We start from the raw sequence: 17,384 nt of genomic DNA, 5'->3' as shown, positions 1-17,384 counted from the left end.
TTCAAGCTACAGCTGCTTTACAAATGATTATGTATTCTTTATGTTTTTAATGTTCATGTTAAAATTCATGCTGTTAAGGTTCAGATGAATTTTTACTTCTATTACAGATAGTCATTGGTTTCCATTTATTTCTATATGAAATGAAAATCAAACATAAAGTCTGCATTAATAATTATATAATAAAAGACAGCAGTGGAAACATTTCAAAAACTAGTCTGCAATCAAACTACATTACTGAGAAATGATGATATAACTTTCATACCATAAAGAAATGAATGGAAACAAATGGTTGAAAAAGTACATCTAAATATGCAAAACTCACCCACATGGTTTACTACATCATTGGCTGTGATGTACAGATGATGTGATTAGAGGTTCTGTTAATAAATAACAAATCCAAAAGCCCAAAATAAAAAAGTGATATTATGAATTGATTGCATTATTCCTTTAAAATATCAAAACATTACTTCAGTGTCCTCAACAAGTCAGGAACAAAACATTTTTTCATTCAGTGCAGTGCCCCCTGGTGGCAGTCAGTTCAAAAGAACGGGAAGTGAAACTCATCTCAAAACTCCAGTGTAAAGCTCTAATACTTTCACTTTCTTGCTTGTCACAACAGCAGCTTCAGACAGTCTCAACCAATCACAAGGCCATAATAACAAAATCACTCAGGCTATTTACATCTCTGCCCTCCACTGAAGGAAAGAAATGCAAATTTCAGCCATCAGGACCAAATCTAGGTCAACTTTCAAAAGTGCTATTCAGACTCACTCAGGGTCCCCCTTTTGCTTTAATATGGAGGAGTTAACCTCACTATTTTCCATCTGCCAAAGCACTCTGGGTACTGTCGCTCCATGTGTTTCTAATCTAACTCTGAACCATAAACTCTACCAGAAAAAAAGAGAGTAGTAGTGAGAGTTCAGCATTAGAGGGAAAAAAATAGTTTTATGTGTCTCTTAACATTTTAAAGTTTTTCGTTGACAATATTGCTCACATCTCACTGTGAAGTACTCAAGCTTGCATTTAATTCATTTGTACAAGGCTTTGGGACTTCCATAGAGGATTATGACTGCCTGAGAGTCTGTCTGGCAAGAAGACAAGACACATATACTTAAAATATTCTTTATTTTTCTCACAAAGACTCTACCTAAGTTGTTTTTACATATATTTTTAAATAAGACGAATTAGCGGTTACATTTACAGTTGTCTTCTTTTAGATAATCATGACATACTGTAACCTATGGCAGAGTGGCAGAGTGGCAGAACAGTTAGAACAGCGGCATGTACACCTACAGTATGGCTCTGGACGGGGGACAGTGAAGCAATGTACATCATTTACAAAACATTCAGTAATATTGAATTAGTCTACATGGCAGAGCAGATACATGCTGCTTATTTCTATGGGTCATTTTGGTTCTCTGTACAATGATTTTCCACCATTTTATCAATAACTATTACTCTAAAACATTAATACAATATCAATCATCAAGCTAACAATAACTATGAGTGAATCCAAACTGAATACCCATCTTATAGTTACTGTATGATACAACAATATATGTTCATTGTGAAGAGAGATTTTAGGTTTTGTGTTTGTCAGACTGAACTCTCCTGCAGTGTTGTTGATTTCACACAAGAACTTCCAGTCTTGACATAATGCTGGTGACATCTTCACTCTAGGCCCAAATCTGCATTAGAAGAAGGAGAAGAATCAGGTGGGTTAAGGCTGCAAACTTGCAAAAAATTCATTTGGTGTGTCGAAACTTTTGATACACACATATTGTGCATACACTATACATGTATAATTTTTTATACATCCAAAGAGGAACAAGTACAGAAGTGCATTATTATGGTTTATTTACAGTGACAGTGTTTGGATTTAATATGTGCCAGTTAGAAACCAACATTAAAAAGGGACAACAGTGCCATGGTAAAGTCATGCTATTCTGGGAAACTCTTGCTTACCCGTAAGGTGTTGTCCCAGGAGGCAGAGCACATCGCTGTGCCATCAGGTGACACCCTCAATCTGCTGATACGGTTCTCATGGCCAAACAGGATGGAAACACGAGTTCCCTTTAAAACATCCCATGCGTTTATAGTGTAGTCATTGTAACCAGCGAAAAGCAGGCGACCTGGGGGTGGCAGAGGAGGAGAGGAGGAGACACAGTTAATGGAAAGAGGAAGTGGGGAATTTCGGAATAAGGGGAAGTAGAGAAAGACAAATTATTTTTTTGAAATTGTGTTTTAAATTTTCACTTCCACTGAATGACTAAAAGTCTTTTTATTTTTATTCAGTAGTTTAGGTAGTAGTAGTAGGTCAATAAGTATTTAATGACAGCATTGGGTCTTCATTATCGATTAATGGTAAGTATAACAATAAAGGCAATCAGATGGATGATATATAGAAACTTTTAAAAAGGCAACTTAAAATTTAATTTGCATATATGTGCTTTACAAGTTTCTTACCACTCAGAGAGAAGTCCACAGTGGAAGCACCAAATATGATGCTGTCCTTTTGGTAGATGGCTACTTCACGGTCAGCTCTCAGATCATAGAAACGGCACTGAGGAAAACCAACAAACATTAAACACACAGACACAAACAATATAAAATATAGAAAATCTAATTTTAGTCCGTGAGTGGTAGTGATGTGGTCAGCGTTTAAAAAAAAATCTTTTTAGCTTTTCAACACTTGATATCACACATGATATCACATATAGCCAATGGGAGCAAATGAATGCAGTAAGGAATGATATCAGGAACCTCGAATTTTATCTGTATGTATTTATTATTATTCTGACTGATGTAGCCTGCCACTGTAGATTTTATTTTATATTTTATAATTACAAAAACAAAAAACACTGAGATTTCTGAGTTCACCTAAACAACAAATTGTGAAAAGATTGGTTGAGTGAGCCAAATAAATCAATATTACTTTTTCAACACATGCACTGGGAATCACAGGACACATATTGATATGACATATTAATATGATATTGATATGACGTCATGATAAAACTCACTGTGGAGTCGTCAGAGGCAGATGCAAATGCATCTCCGCTGGGGTAGTACCTGAACACATATGTGGGGAGGTGGAGTTAGAAATATTTCTGCACCAGTGAATTTTCTACATGACAGACAGACTCACATCACAAGCCTGAAACTTGGTCTCACCTCAGTGCAAACTAATGTTCACAATGCAATAAAAACATCTATTCTTTTTTATTTTTTTATTTTTACATTGAATAAACAGCCAGTCATGAACAGCTCAGATTTGACATGCCCAACAAGCACATCATTTTTTAAATAAAATAATCTTGGACAACTGGAAGGTTTCAACTTCAAGGCCTCAGAAAGTTTTACCAGATTGAAAACTTAATTTACAGAACCAACAAAGTCCCTGAGCTGTCCTGTGAGATGTTGAGTAATTGTCATTATGCATTGTGATTATCTGGGAGGGAATTTACTAATTTTGGGTTTTCATTGGTAATAACAACAGCAGATGTAGCAGTGTCAACAGTCTATCAATTCTACTCTTCCTCTCAGTTTTTATGTGGTCTCTGTTCATTTATTCTTCTTCTCACTAAACAAGACACAGCAAGACATTTGTCATTATCAAAAAAAGTGAACTCACTTTACACAGTTGATGTCGGAGTCGTGGCTCTCAAAAGACTGAATGTTCTGGCCAGAGCGCATGTCCCACACGTTAGCCTTCATATCACAGCCCTGATAAAACACATGGATTATTGTTGCTGTTTTGTAGAAATGTAGTTTCTAATGTTTTATGAAAACTGAATCCAAAGAGAACCATCAGTTACAGGCTTTTCCCCCGACCCAGAGTAACACACAGACACATTATCTCTCTCTCTCACCCCAGAGACAAAAGTGTTTCCAGTCTCAGATGGGGCGAGGTCCAGGGACAAGACATCAGCTGTGTGACCATGGAAACTCTGCAACAGCTGCCCGCTCTCCACATCCCACAAGGCACATGTGCCGTCGCCACTGGCGGTCAGGAGCTAACAGACACATACAGTACAAAGTACACATGGACAAATGCATCCATACACATGCATTACAGAGCATACGCACACCACACATGTTAAACATACAATGGAAAACCAACAATTAACAATATGAAATCATGAAGCTTATTTTACTGTAAAGTAGTTTTTTGAAAGAGTAAGGCATGTATATTCAGTATATTTTGTCATATTTACTTCAAATGAGGTAGACTTCGTCACAATATTAAACACTGCAGTATTTTTAGGTGGAATGTCACGATACCAAGCCACCAGTTTCAGTGGGAACTTAAAAACTGTGAAGTAACATTGGCAACCTCAGCACAACAGTGACAAATACGCTGTAGGAAATATTCTGTTGGAATGTCCACAACGGGCTACATGTGTAAAACTAGGCTGACTCAGGTTTATATGGCACTGTTGGTGGTCATCGAAAGAAAAAATATGAAAAATGGTTATAAGAAAAAAATTCTAAATTGTAAACTGAAATTTCATGTTATACCTTCCCTTAAAAAAGTAGAAAAAATATTGGACTGTATCAAGAAAACTAACTTAACCCTTACATAATGAATATTAAATCAGAGCTGCTTTACATACTTTTTTTTAAACTTGTGTGGGTTTAGCTGCTGGCTTTGCTTTCGTTTTTAATTTATTTTAACTGGAAAGGAAAACAATGAAATGTCATCTTGGTGCAATAATATCTGAAAGTAAAAGTCTAAGGTTTATTTCAGTAAATTCCCAACATGTGATCATTCTGACATCCAAATTGGCTTAAAAGAAACATCATCATCACCACGACCATCTATCTTTCTAAAGTCTGTTTTAATAGTGTGGAGAGGCACTGTAGAGAAATGCTGTGAAGTTCTATTTTATCATATGACTGTATATAGTGGCATTATGACATACACAGACACACACACAATAACAAAAACCAAAGGTCAGCACCTCTCCATAAACATTGAAGACTCTCACTACGCATCATGTATCCACATACAAACAAGCGCACAAAATGTCAGCAGTTCCTCTGATGAAAACAGATTATGGGCACTTAGAGACACACGCAGGCATCAGGGATCCCTGCTGACTGGTGGATTAGAGAGCTCCTGCTGGATGACCTCAGGCACAGAAACGCACCACATCCTGCCTGTGCTGAGAGGTAGCTCCAGTTTCAACATGAATGCAATTATCAGTAAGCCACAATTACTGACACACACACACAGATGGTAACTTCACTGATCTAACAAAGAGCCTCTGCATCAGTTTGCTCACCACCACCTGCTCGTCTCCTTATATTAAATACTTGCAGGGGGGTTCATTAAAATGCCCAGTGGTCCACCATGTAAATGAAAGCCTCACAACTCATAACCCACATCTCAGTGCATCAGCAGATCTTATATGTCAAAACTCACTGGCTGAAAACTAATGCACTCAGTGGACACATGCACACACAGATACAACGCAATACAAGATTTTATGACATCTGCACACTCCTGTAAGCTGCTTTAAAATCATGATCCATTCATTCATACACTTACTTACTGCTGTTACAACTGTGGTAAGGAAAGAAAGAGACTTTCTCAGCCCCCAATGTAACCCGCAGTCTTTTGCTTCAAGCTCTATTTTAATGGTATGGACAGTGTGCTCATGTGCACGCATGTGTCTTTGTGTTTGAGACAAAGTATAAGAGAGGAGATGTGTGAGAGATGTGTGCATGTGACAGAGAGAGTGACAGACAGGAAGAAAACATGCATGTGTGTATGTGTTAAATGTTCTGCCCTCAGGTCAGTGTGCTCCACTCTTTCCTTGATAAAAGCCACTCAGTGTCTATTAATACACCCAGAGTAGTGGACACCCCCCCCCCTTTCCGTATATCTCTCTCTTCCCCCTCCTCAGCCCAGCCCTCCATCTCCCCTCTCCTCTTCTTTCCTGTCCTCTTGTTACCTCCCATTCCACTGTGCACCTCTACCATGGCAGAGTGGAGTAAATTATTTAAGTCAGAATATCTCAGTTCCCTTCATGTTCTTTCCTGCTGGGGAGTCCTCAAAGAAGTCTAATTGATGCTGACTCATGAACCTACAGAGGTACAGTACATCTATGCAAAAAAATAAAAACTGATGTGACAATATCATAATTCTACAACACAGAATTTGAAATATGTTTATAAAATTCAATTATATATTTTTTTCGATTTTAAATACTATTCATTATAAAATGGATTAATTCAGGATTAAGGAAGTTGATTTATTGGTCTAGATGTGTGGTTCTCACTTCAGGCACAAGAGGTCCTGGTTTTAAATCTATTGCATTCCTGGTGTTTGTTTGTTGCTTATTTACAGGACAGTGAGGCTTGATTGTTTTTAATTGAAATTGGTGGTTTAGCAGCTGAAGCCTCTCCAACTGCACTGACTGTCAACTGAGAAAGGAGCATGATGGAGTAAAATGTGGCAATGTCAGCAAATGTACTAAATGTATTCAAGGGAAACAGGCAGGATAGACACTGAACATTTAGCAATATGAACAAACCATAGGAAGCAACTGCTTTATCTAATACTCCACACAGCACCAAACCCATCAGGTTTTGATTGCTACCATAAACCACAGAATCAAGTCTATATTCACCCTTTCATCTACAAATCTTACAACTTAAACAAAACAACAGTGTCTTAAATTGTATTCTGAATGCATGTTTTATCAGTTCAAGTAGAAAAAACACATTTAATCCTTACTAATAGATTTTTAAAGTGTCATATACATGTACATTTTTAAAGTGTCATGTAAAGGGCATTACACTGGTGCTCACCTGCATGTCAGAGTTGGTGAAGGTGCATCCTGATATATAGTTGGTGTGCATGGCGACAGTCTTCTTCTTTGCAGCCAGGTTCTCATTTGGGTCCATTGACAGCGGGAACACTGAGCACTTGTTATCCAGTCCACTTTAGAGGAGACAGAAACATCAAATGTTAAATAATGCACCTTGTTCCCTACAGTACATACATAGACTGTGTATAATTATAATGTTGGATACAGGATAGAGATACATATACATATACCTCATATAAGCGAGCTTGTGATATGAAAATCACTAATTTGCATTTCCAGAAGGATTATTGATAAGAATACCAGTTAATTCAATCTATGTAATAACAAGGGGACATTTTCTGTACTCACCCACATGCTATAGCACAACCTGAGGGAGCATAAGCACATGCCATAACCCATGTACACGGCATGGAGACGCCATGCTCCTGTAACATGAAGCAAACACACACACATGCAAAGACACACAAACACACACAAAAGAGAAAAAAACATGAATATGGTGTTGGTGGTAATCTATTATTGGTAAAAATATATACGTATACACATTCTCCTTAATAAGCATAAAACCAACTATTTTCTCTCTCACACACACACACATCTGTAGTGAACCTGACTGTGGTGAGTTTTAATGGGGATTATGTTCAGTGTAGTTATTTCTACTCCATCAAGAGTCACGACGGTTAAACCAGGCTGAATCCTGACTGGCATTTAAGTGCACTCAGCCACACACACACACACACAGTCATTACAGGGGGGACAGATGGATAGTTAATCTTTTAAGGGCATTTCCATGTGGTCGTGTCCCGCCCTCTCTCTCAGAGGAGTATGGCAGCAGAGGATGACCCAGCCACCCATTCAACATCAGGACATGTGGTGAAGAGAACATCTGAGCATTCAAAGAAAAAAAAAAACCTTGCATAACAGAGTGGAGGTGGAGGTGAGGTTATACCGGGCTACCAGGACTCTGGATGTCCAAAAATGTTGTCCAAAGATAGTTTTGTGTGACTGGACTGACTGAATTGACTTCCTAATCTCTGAATCTCATTGCAGGAAGAAATATCCAATTGAGCTCAAATTCTGTTGTTCACACAGATAATGTTCAGTATAATAAAGACACTACATTTTGTAGAACATGTTGAATCACTTTATTTTTGGATTATGGATCTCCTTGTTCACCCGAGCTAATGGGTATTGTAGTAATTGGAGCCTCATGACATATGAAATGTGATTTCCTAAGAAATTAACCGAAACCATTAGAAATGAAGGGATATCTTCATTTCAATTGTCTTATATTGAGTTTGAGTGTGTGTGTTATAAATAAAATTTAAAAGAAACCCAACTTCACCAGCATATCCTCGCATTTCTGCAATCTTTATCTGAGCTCATTGAAACAAAGAAATATTAGAACTCCTCCAAAAGTCATGTTGATAAGAGGCATTTTGTATATTTTATCATTTCATATTTAACTTAATTATACAAAATTATACAAATGTTCTTTTTGGAAGTAATTTTATTGTTGAAAAGAATTGAAAGCTTTTGGTTTTCAGCCCTTAATTTATTTATTGTCATCTATTACTGAAATGAATTCACTCCTTCTGTAAAATATGCACAAAAGTACCACATAGACAGCTCCTCACCTTATGTAGAGTAAATCCATCCCACACAATCACTTTTCCATCCTGCATTAGAAGAAACACATCAGTATTACTACAAACACATATCATATGCCATAGGCTCACATAGCATATACATAGAAACTCTAAAGTCAGACATAAATAACACTAAACTGTAGCCTGCTTATGTACTGTATAACATCTGTATGTGAGTGCAGATGTTTACCTGTGAGGAGCTGACCAGACGACGTTTGTCTGTACACCAGTCCATACACAGCACCTTGTTCCCATGACCCTTCAGCACACGTCTGGTCTTTACGTTGAGAGCACTCAACACCTCAATCTTCTCAGCCACCTGGTGCACTGAGGTACCAGGACACACACACACACACACACACACACACACACACACACACACACACACACACACACACACACACACACACACAGAGATCTAGTTTAAGGCCAAGAATTTAATTATGCAAGATTATGCGCCTGTCATATTATTATACAAGATATGTATTATTATTGTATTAATATTACTGTATAAACATGTAAGCAGCATTGCATGATGTAGTTAGTCGTGGAGATGATTTGAACTAGTTTTTTAAAATCATATTATCAACACATCACAGTTTCTTATATTTTATATGCAAATTAATTCTCATTCTGTAAAGTTAAAGTAGCTGTCATATAAATGTAGGCTAGAGGAGCAGAGAGTACAATGTTTAACTCCTAATTATAGTGGAGTGTATAAAGTATCAGAACATGGAAATACTCCATTATAAAATAGAACAAGTAATAGTCATTAATTTAATGTGGGAGACTAATTACATTCCTCCACTGGCAGCAACACAGACACAGTTACTTCATTAAATCATTCAAATTAAAACCATTACCACGCCCATACATTATACAGACCTATAAGCTTGTTTTAAATTAACAACTCGGTGTTTGAGTAAAAAGTGACAGATGACAGATTTCAGTGTTTCGGGACACTTACGCTCCACGTCGTTGAGTTTTGACCGCTCCTCCTCCAGCTTCTTCTTCAGATTGTCGCTCTCTCTCGATAGTGATGCCAGGGTTTCCCCTTTCTGGAGCCCCTGACAAGCCATCTTTGAGAGGAAAACAACAACAATAAGAGATGAACACAATGAGAAAAGAGGGGAGGGAGTCGGGAAACACGGGACAGAACGGGGAGGATTTGGGGATACGGGGTGGATGGTTGGTGGTCAGGGGTTAGTAACTCTGCTATCACACTGACTCTGCTCAGCCTCCTCCTCCTCCTCCTCCCTCTGCACTACTGCGCACTACACGCACTTAGACAGGATTTACACTGGTGCACATTCACATTTAGCTCTGACTTTTCATGATGAATTTGAGTATAGCCTATGTGTGATATTTTTTGCAATTTGCACTTCAGCAAGATATTTATATTAGGCCATATTATAAGACTAAGACCCCTGAATAACTGTTGGTATTACAAATTTGATGTACTCAGTTTAAGCATGTAGGTATATGACTGTATCCTATTTCAAACCACATTTTTAAAAAGTGGGACAAGGATAAATTCACTGAAATAAAAAATATGAATCAGGTTTTCATGAATATATCATAATCACAATCTGATAATATTTTGTCTGAAATTAAAACGAATTGTTGTGGATCATTGGAGAATAGGTAGACACATACCCAAATAAATAAACCAAATATTTTGAAAGAACCCTTTTCCATTCCATTAACAATTTAAGCCTATGTATCAATAGTTCAGTTTCTGCAAGGATATCACTCAACGCAAGTGATATATGAAAATGCAGTCTGTAGTTGCAGATTTCAGGATAATATGATGAGAAGTTTTAATACATTTTCTTGCAAATTGTTCAAGGTTTCAGTTTCCTAATGTAGAATACATCTCTGAAATGGACAAATAAAACAAAAACTCTCCACTGAAGTTCCTTCAGTATTGTTTTCAGTTTGAATGTCCAGTAATGATAGAAACTCTTGCTATATCTGTTGAAAGGCAGATAAACTCTGGTAAAACAGCTTACTGATAACCAAATGAAAGATTTGTTGGACAAAGAATATGAAAATTATTTGCGGACAGACCTTTTTCATGGAAGACACTTTTACTTGTCACAGTAGGAAAAGCATAGGTGTAAATAACAAGATTAACAATGGCTTCATTCCATGTATGTACTTCAGTTTCAGGGTCCTGATGTTGCTCACTATCTTTACTTACTAGGACACTTGAATTAAACTAAGCCAACATTATTAGTATCATCTGCACCTTTTCTGTTTGTGTGTCAACACAAAGTGTGATCAAACTAAGCTCCTCGTGTGTGAAAGCTTGGCAGACACATCTCAGGTTGTTGTTGTTATCATACAGATGCATGAGACCTGAAAGAAGGATATTTCCAGTTTGTGTTGGGGTTTGTACCAGTATGCTGACTTTAATGACTTTGTATGCCTTTTATCTCTCTTTTCTGCATTTAAAAGCATCTCAGTAGCCAATGTTTAAAGACAAACTATTAAACAAGTATTTATTTGGTTCATGCCTATCAAGCAGAAAACGGAGAAATGAGCTGCAGAGGCTTGATAGATCCACAATACATGGATTCAAATAAAGTGCTAAAAGGTTTCGTATACTGAGGACATGGCAGTGAAATAATGCAGTTTCCTCACGAGAAACAGAAACGTACCATCTCCACACAGAAGGAGCAGTAGTTGATGGCCTCATTCTTAATGTAGATGTTCATTAGAGGACTGGCTTTGCTGCAGCTGTCACAGGGGCCAAAAGTGGCCGCCACGAACGTCTGGTCACACATGGTTGCAGGTGATCACACACACACACCTGTGGAAAGCACACAAACAACAAACACAGATTTATTCCAGAGGTTACACAACATTGTGGACATTTCTTGGGGGCCTTGACTGGGGCTCTTTTGAATGTAGTACTAGGTTGTGACCACTAGGCATGTGTGTGTGTATGTGTGTGTGTGTGGCAATATAGCAGATACAGTAAGTAGTTGGTAATCTACTCCAGCCTGATCCTTCTTTGAGCTCCAGATGATAGGAGTGCAGCACAGCTATTCTGGGAACATCCATACACACTCAGAATATAACACAGGATATGATAAACACTTCCAAACCTAAACATCTAAATTCTACTGTACATATATTATATCTTTATTTGAAGCAGTAACTTGTGTTCTAATTATAAATGTCTGAATATAAACATATATTCATATAACTTATAGGTACAATAGTGTCATAACAGACTGATACTGTAAGCATAGTTTCCTTCACTTTATTCAGATTTTTACAAATGTCTCTTATTATGAAAAATACACATAATGAACATTTATAAAGACATAACTTAAAATGAGCCTTCAATGTCTCCCATTATACTCACACAAAAACTTGTTATAACTAATGGTCTTTATTTTCATCACTAGTATAGGCTCCTAATGATCACAATAAGTGAATTGTTTTTAGGTAATGATCAGAGTTTTTATGTACAGAATTACTGTAGATGAGTTTTGAGTATTTCTATTTTAAAGGTTTGAAGTAGGAGTGATTCATCCCAAGTTATAACACTGTGTAGCTACATGTGTAACATGAAATACACCATCTTATTTGCTAAATATTTTCCTCATAGCAGCTGTATTAAAAACAAAATCTGAAAAATAAAATCTTACCTCACAAGAGATTCTCTGTCCGGCAGGTATTTCTCCCTGAAGCACTAAGTTGAGTTTCCCAGTGAAGAGGATTGTCACTCAGAGAGGGAACAGTAAGCTTCTTAGTGAATTGTTTAAGCTGTCACTCTGCTCTGCTTTTCCCTCCATGCTTCATATGTTCCTGCATTACCTGCAAGACCTGGAGTGTTAGCTTTACACTGTTACCTTAAACAAATCACAGATCCTTCAACTGTAATACAACTGCTTGTAGATTACATTTCCTCCTCAGTGTAATATGAATTTAAATGGATACTTTGTAAAGACTGGCTTCATTTTTTATCAGTGTTATCAGATGATCATCAAACCACTTTACAACTTTTAATAATGCTGCAAGTATGGAAGCCAAAGTCTGACTTACTAAGTCAAAAAAATGAGCTAAAAAAATATAACAACTGATATTTTATTAATGGTATTTCTGCACTTTAACTTAAGTACCTGTGCAACTTATCAAGTACTTTAACTATTCATAATTTAGATTTAGCTCATCAATATTGGACTTGATCTCCTAATTTTGCTTAACTGGCTTCCACTATTATAATGTTCATGCAGTCTTAAGGCCTTAAACTGTCACTGAAATGGGATAAAATCGATCTCAGAGAGCGGGAAATAAACAAAATACATCTTCTCTAACACATTACATACTGTACCATCTGTTTGTGTGAACCAGGTGAACTTAAAAGGAGAAGAGAAAAACATAAAAATAAAAACTCCCACAGATAAACAGACAGTGCTGAATTCTTTTATTTTACTTTTACAGATTTGACAATTTATTCCAAGTTTCTTAGTTTCTTAACGGTGAACACATTCACTAAGCACAGCTACCAGAAACTACAAACAGTCCAGTTCGTCAAATGTACACATGGGTCGGAGGGGAAACATTTGGTACTGGCTTCAGCATGTCCACACCAGTGTCACGACAGCTGGGGTGATGATATATCTTCTCTTTTAACAATTGTTTTTAAAATGGCACAATCAATGCTAGTGCTGATGAGAACAATGGTCATTTATAATGTCGACGTCATATCATACAACCGACTCTCTCCTTAATGTAAGAACGCAGAGTGACAAAATGACTTTCGAGAGCCAAAGAGAAGCCCAGGGGAACAAGACGCTGCAGCTCTGCTCAACAATACCAACCAATGAATGAATGAATGTCTGGGTTTTTTTTTTCTTCTCTGAAACTAGGCCAGCCCTCCCACTCTCCTCTCTCAATACATCAGTCCACAACAATGATCTGACTCCATGAAACTCACAAGAGTGTGTCTCCTTACTTGTGGCTTTAATTAATTGATAGTGTTAATAAAACAGCAAGAAAGAAAACACAATGCTCTGATTAAGAAAAGGAAGCGCTCACTCACTCACACAGGGAATGTGTCAGAGGAAGCTTTAACAGGCCACAGTTTAGAGGTGGCAGGAATCAAAGGAAAACATATCCTGAAATGTGAAATATCTCTTTTTACAGTCCCTAGTCTTCTATTCATCATCTGACTTCCTGATTTTGACTGATGGCTAAACAGTGCAACCCATCTGTGACAACAACTGTAGGACAAAAGGACACCTTATTTAAAACGACGACGACAAATAAAAGAGATCACATTTTACAATTTATATTCATTTTACAGTGGAAAACAAAATACTGCACTAACAGAACGAAACATGTCCATCTCGTGTTTAAGTCATTCAGATAGAGAATAATTCAGATAAGGCTTTGTCCACAATGTGCAGCTAAAATCGTGATACGCTTCAGTAACATTTTTAAAACATTCATATGGTTAATTCCTTCAGTTAACGTCGCTCAACCTGCAGATATGTACTCGTTACACAACCGTACTCTCAACTACCTAAAAATCCAAACAATACAACAAAAGGCAGATTGATAGCATGTGGTCCCAATGAAAGCAACATAAAACAACTTCACATACTAATCTCTCTTTACTTCATCACATCTGTAGCTTGTTTGTGCCTGGCAGAGTGCTTCATGGCATTTAATGGGATATTTCAACTTGGTGAAATATTTTTTACTTCTCAGTGTGTACTGCATCTCCTGCTCTGTAACATGACAGCCAAACAGTTTATTTTGTTTCCTTGGTACAGACACATTGTTACACTGAACTTCCAAAAAAAAGGATTTTGTGTTGACCATTCACAATCTCCAGTATATGTAAGCACCTTAAAAACAGAAAATATTCTCTCCAAGTGAAATGTCATTGTGAAGGTGTAAGGTCATGAGGCAAAATAAGGTTCATGAGAGGGTAAGAGGCAAATTTGGTTGACCGTTAACACTAATGGCACAACAGGAAGTAAAATTAACATTGCCAACAAAAGGAAGCAAAGACAGTTAAAGCAGACAAAGGACTCTGTGTAACAACATGGGCAGACACTCATCCAACAACCGACACAGAGGTTTCTTTGTATTCAAATTAAAAAAGTCAATTTCTGGTAAAGCCAAACCCATGCAAGTTATAAGAGGGCAGCAGCAGTGCATGCTGTAGTTTTTATGCAACACTGTAGCTATGCAGTGGGTGTGGTTACATATCAGCCCCCTCTGGTTTACTACAGGAATCTAGTGCAGGGGTTTACTGTATCTACTAATGATTGAAAGCTCTGCAAACAGCCTCTGAAAGCAAGAAAATCTATTAATTGTACCAGAACCAAAACAATCTGTGCCCCGGAAAACAATAACCATCAACTAATTAAATTGTTTTTGGTAATAAAAGCCCATGTTGTGGTTTCTTACACAGGAAAGGCATACAGAAGGATGAAAAGGTGGAGACATGACAGCAATCAAGTGGGAATAAAGCAGAAAACATGGTTGTAAAGCTGGATAGATTGGAGGCAAACTCTCTAAAACCAACTCGAGAGAAACAGTTTCTGTCCGCTCTGCTCAGTGATACATGGCTTCCGATATACTTTTTTTTTTATTATTATATTTGTGTGTGATTATATTGTATTTTGATAACTGTGCAGCACTTTGGTTGAACTGAGGTTGTTTTTAAATGTGCTTTATAAATAAAGCTTGACTTGACTTGACATTTTAATTTTATTTTATTCATCCTTTATTTAGCCAGAAAGTTTCCATTGGGATACAGGATCTCCTGGTCAACATGACAGCAAGCAGATTCACTGAATACAGAAATAAATTATTACACATTGATAACAGTAAAACATTTTTAAAAGCTCTGATCAGAGGAGACGGTTAAAAGAAAGTGAAAAAAACCCTCAGTGATGAGCAGTAAGCAGAGTGTAATGTGTATCTTTGTACTGTAGTGTTTATGTGTGAGTGATTGTGTTTCTTGTGACACCAGAGCTGAGTGTGCGGATGACACTCAGCTCTGGTCTCAGCTGTAAACAGTATAGACTGAAGCAGGTTACACCCCTCCTACCCTCTTTCAGTTAAAACCTGCGCTACACTTCATCTGCCAGACAAACATGACAAAGTGCAACTCTAAGATAAGACTGCCATACATGAGCTAACAAATGATCACCAGTGCTGACACGAGTTAAACTACACTACATTTACCTGATATTGACATAAACAGCCTACAATGGGACTAAAACTAAACCTCTCTTTACAAAACCGTTCGTCTTGGGAACGATGGTCCCTCCCTTCACACCAGTCTCATTTTCTGCAAAGAGAAAGCTTCTAATCTTAAAAGGGGAGGGTGGGGACGGAGGTAAATGCAATAAATAAAATACATGATATATATTATTCATATAAATATATGTATATATAAATAATATAGTACAGACAGTGAGTTCTGTCTTGGCTTGGCTGTGTTCAGGGAGTAAAATGACAACCCCAGCATGGGGTGGAGAGAGCTCACTTCAGCGTGATATCATTCAACTGGCTTCGTATTGGGAATCAGTTTTGACTTTGCCTATTCAGTAGAGAGCCAACAGATCAAGCTGGACTAAAACGTGCTAAGTTAATCCTTGTCATAAGGTCTGAAACTTCCTTTTGGGTCTGATCTCAGATATCGTTAGGTACATACTTGAGATAGACGATGACAAGAAGAGCTACTTTAACAACTAGTTGACACAGAGGAGAGATCAGGGGGTCAGCGTAGGGTAATTGGGGTCATGACCACTTGGACAGACTCAGTGAGGGGCATAGAGCGGGTACTGGAGGCATTGATCTGGTCCTATGGCTTCTCTAACAGGCAGGCGTTTATACAAGCAGTGGATGGATGGTGGCGTTTTAGAGCTAGATTTAAACCAGTAGCAGCGACTGTGGGCGCTTTATATATCTGTGCGATTTGTAAGAAAAAAAGTGCCCAACGTAGTGTAGGCGTGCATGTGCAAGTTGATGGGATGTATTTATTGTACAGATGCACGTTTAAAGTTCAGGATACGGTGTGTTTCATTTTGTATGTTATGTGTGTGTGTTGAATTTACAAGAGGGAAAGTTAAGATAATTGAATGCTGTGTTTCCAGATGGCACCCCATTCATTCTAATGAAAGTTGATAGGGCTCTTATAGTTTTTTGGATAAATTGTGATGATAAAAGCAATAATCTGGGAGTGTTGGTGATGATCAGAAAATTGTATTCATTTTTGTTGTTATAATTGTGTACTGCGAAAGGTCTATTTAGGGTGAGTGGGTGTCATGACTTGCAATTCTGACTGTGGTCACTAAGCCACAAGTGCTGCACGGCTCAGAGAGCCACCCCTGGTAGGGGGAGGGGGGGCTTAGTTTAAACACGGGTTAGGAATGCTAGGTTGAGTGATGTTGGGATCTGGATGGTTTCCAAGGCAAGCGAGGAAGGGTTGAATGGGAAGGTGACTGGGTAAATCATCTTCGTGTCCATTAACAGTTGTGGAGTGTCACAACGGTCACGCAAGCGAGTCTGAAGGCAAAGAGAGGAGAGAAAAAAATGGAAATAGTGAGTATATATTACAATTTCATTTACAGGAAAATGAATAAGCCAATTTCCTCTTTAAAAGTACATCAATATCTAAAAATATTTATGATTTTTTAGAGCATGCTGCAGTGTTTAAGGTCTTCAAGTATTTTTCCCACCCACTCTTTCAAAGTATTCAGATGACATGACTTTGTAAAAAAAAGTACAATCTCAGGATGAGTGCAGCAGAGTTAATTGCAGTCCACTATGTTGTTGTTCTTTAAGTGTCCACCAGATGGCAACAAAGTGAGGGATTTTCAAATCCTGCACAGAGTGGCTTTAAGGCATGAAAGTC

At 37.6% G+C, this 17,384-nt stretch overlaps 2 protein-coding genes across 5 annotated transcripts in view; both read right to left on the bottom strand.

Moving 5' to 3' along the window:
* Positions 1–1,941: 1,941 nt before the first annotated feature.
* On the bottom strand, positions 1,942–11,277 carry gnb5b (guanine nucleotide binding protein (G protein), beta 5b). The gene is made up of 11 exons (XM_053316489.1): positions 11,152–11,277; positions 9,456–9,567; positions 8,679–8,815; positions 8,477–8,518; positions 7,188–7,264; positions 6,820–6,952; positions 3,873–4,016; positions 3,635–3,726; positions 3,024–3,072; positions 2,467–2,563; positions 1,942–2,132 (listed from the first exon to the last, which is right to left on the bottom strand). Exons 1-11 carry the CDS (start codon positions 11,275–11,277, stop codon positions 1,942–1,944), a joined length of 1,200 nt encoding a protein of 399 aa, XP_053172464.1.
* A 5,605-nt stretch (positions 11,278–16,882) lies between these two features.
* The window catches only part of myo5aa (myosin VAa), a 29,921-nt gene continuing 29,419 nt past the window's right edge, over positions 16,883–17,384 (bottom strand). For all 4 annotated transcript variants that reach the window (XM_053320281.1, XM_053320294.1, XM_053320300.1 and 1 more), the window contains one exon: positions 16,883–17,035. In XM_053320281.1, the coding sequence (XP_053176256.1) occupies positions 16,883–17,035 (153 nt within the window). The remainder of the gene's footprint in view (positions 17,036–17,384) is intronic.

The sequence above is a fragment of the Scomber japonicus genome, chromosome 1 (genome assembly GCF_027409825.1).
Source record: "Scomber japonicus isolate fScoJap1 chromosome 1, fScoJap1.pri, whole genome shotgun sequence".
NCBI lineage: Eukaryota > Metazoa > Chordata > Actinopteri > Scombriformes > Scombridae > Scomber > Scomber japonicus.
Note: the sequence above shows the minus strand (reverse complement) of the source record. Positions and strands in the feature narration are given on the sequence as shown.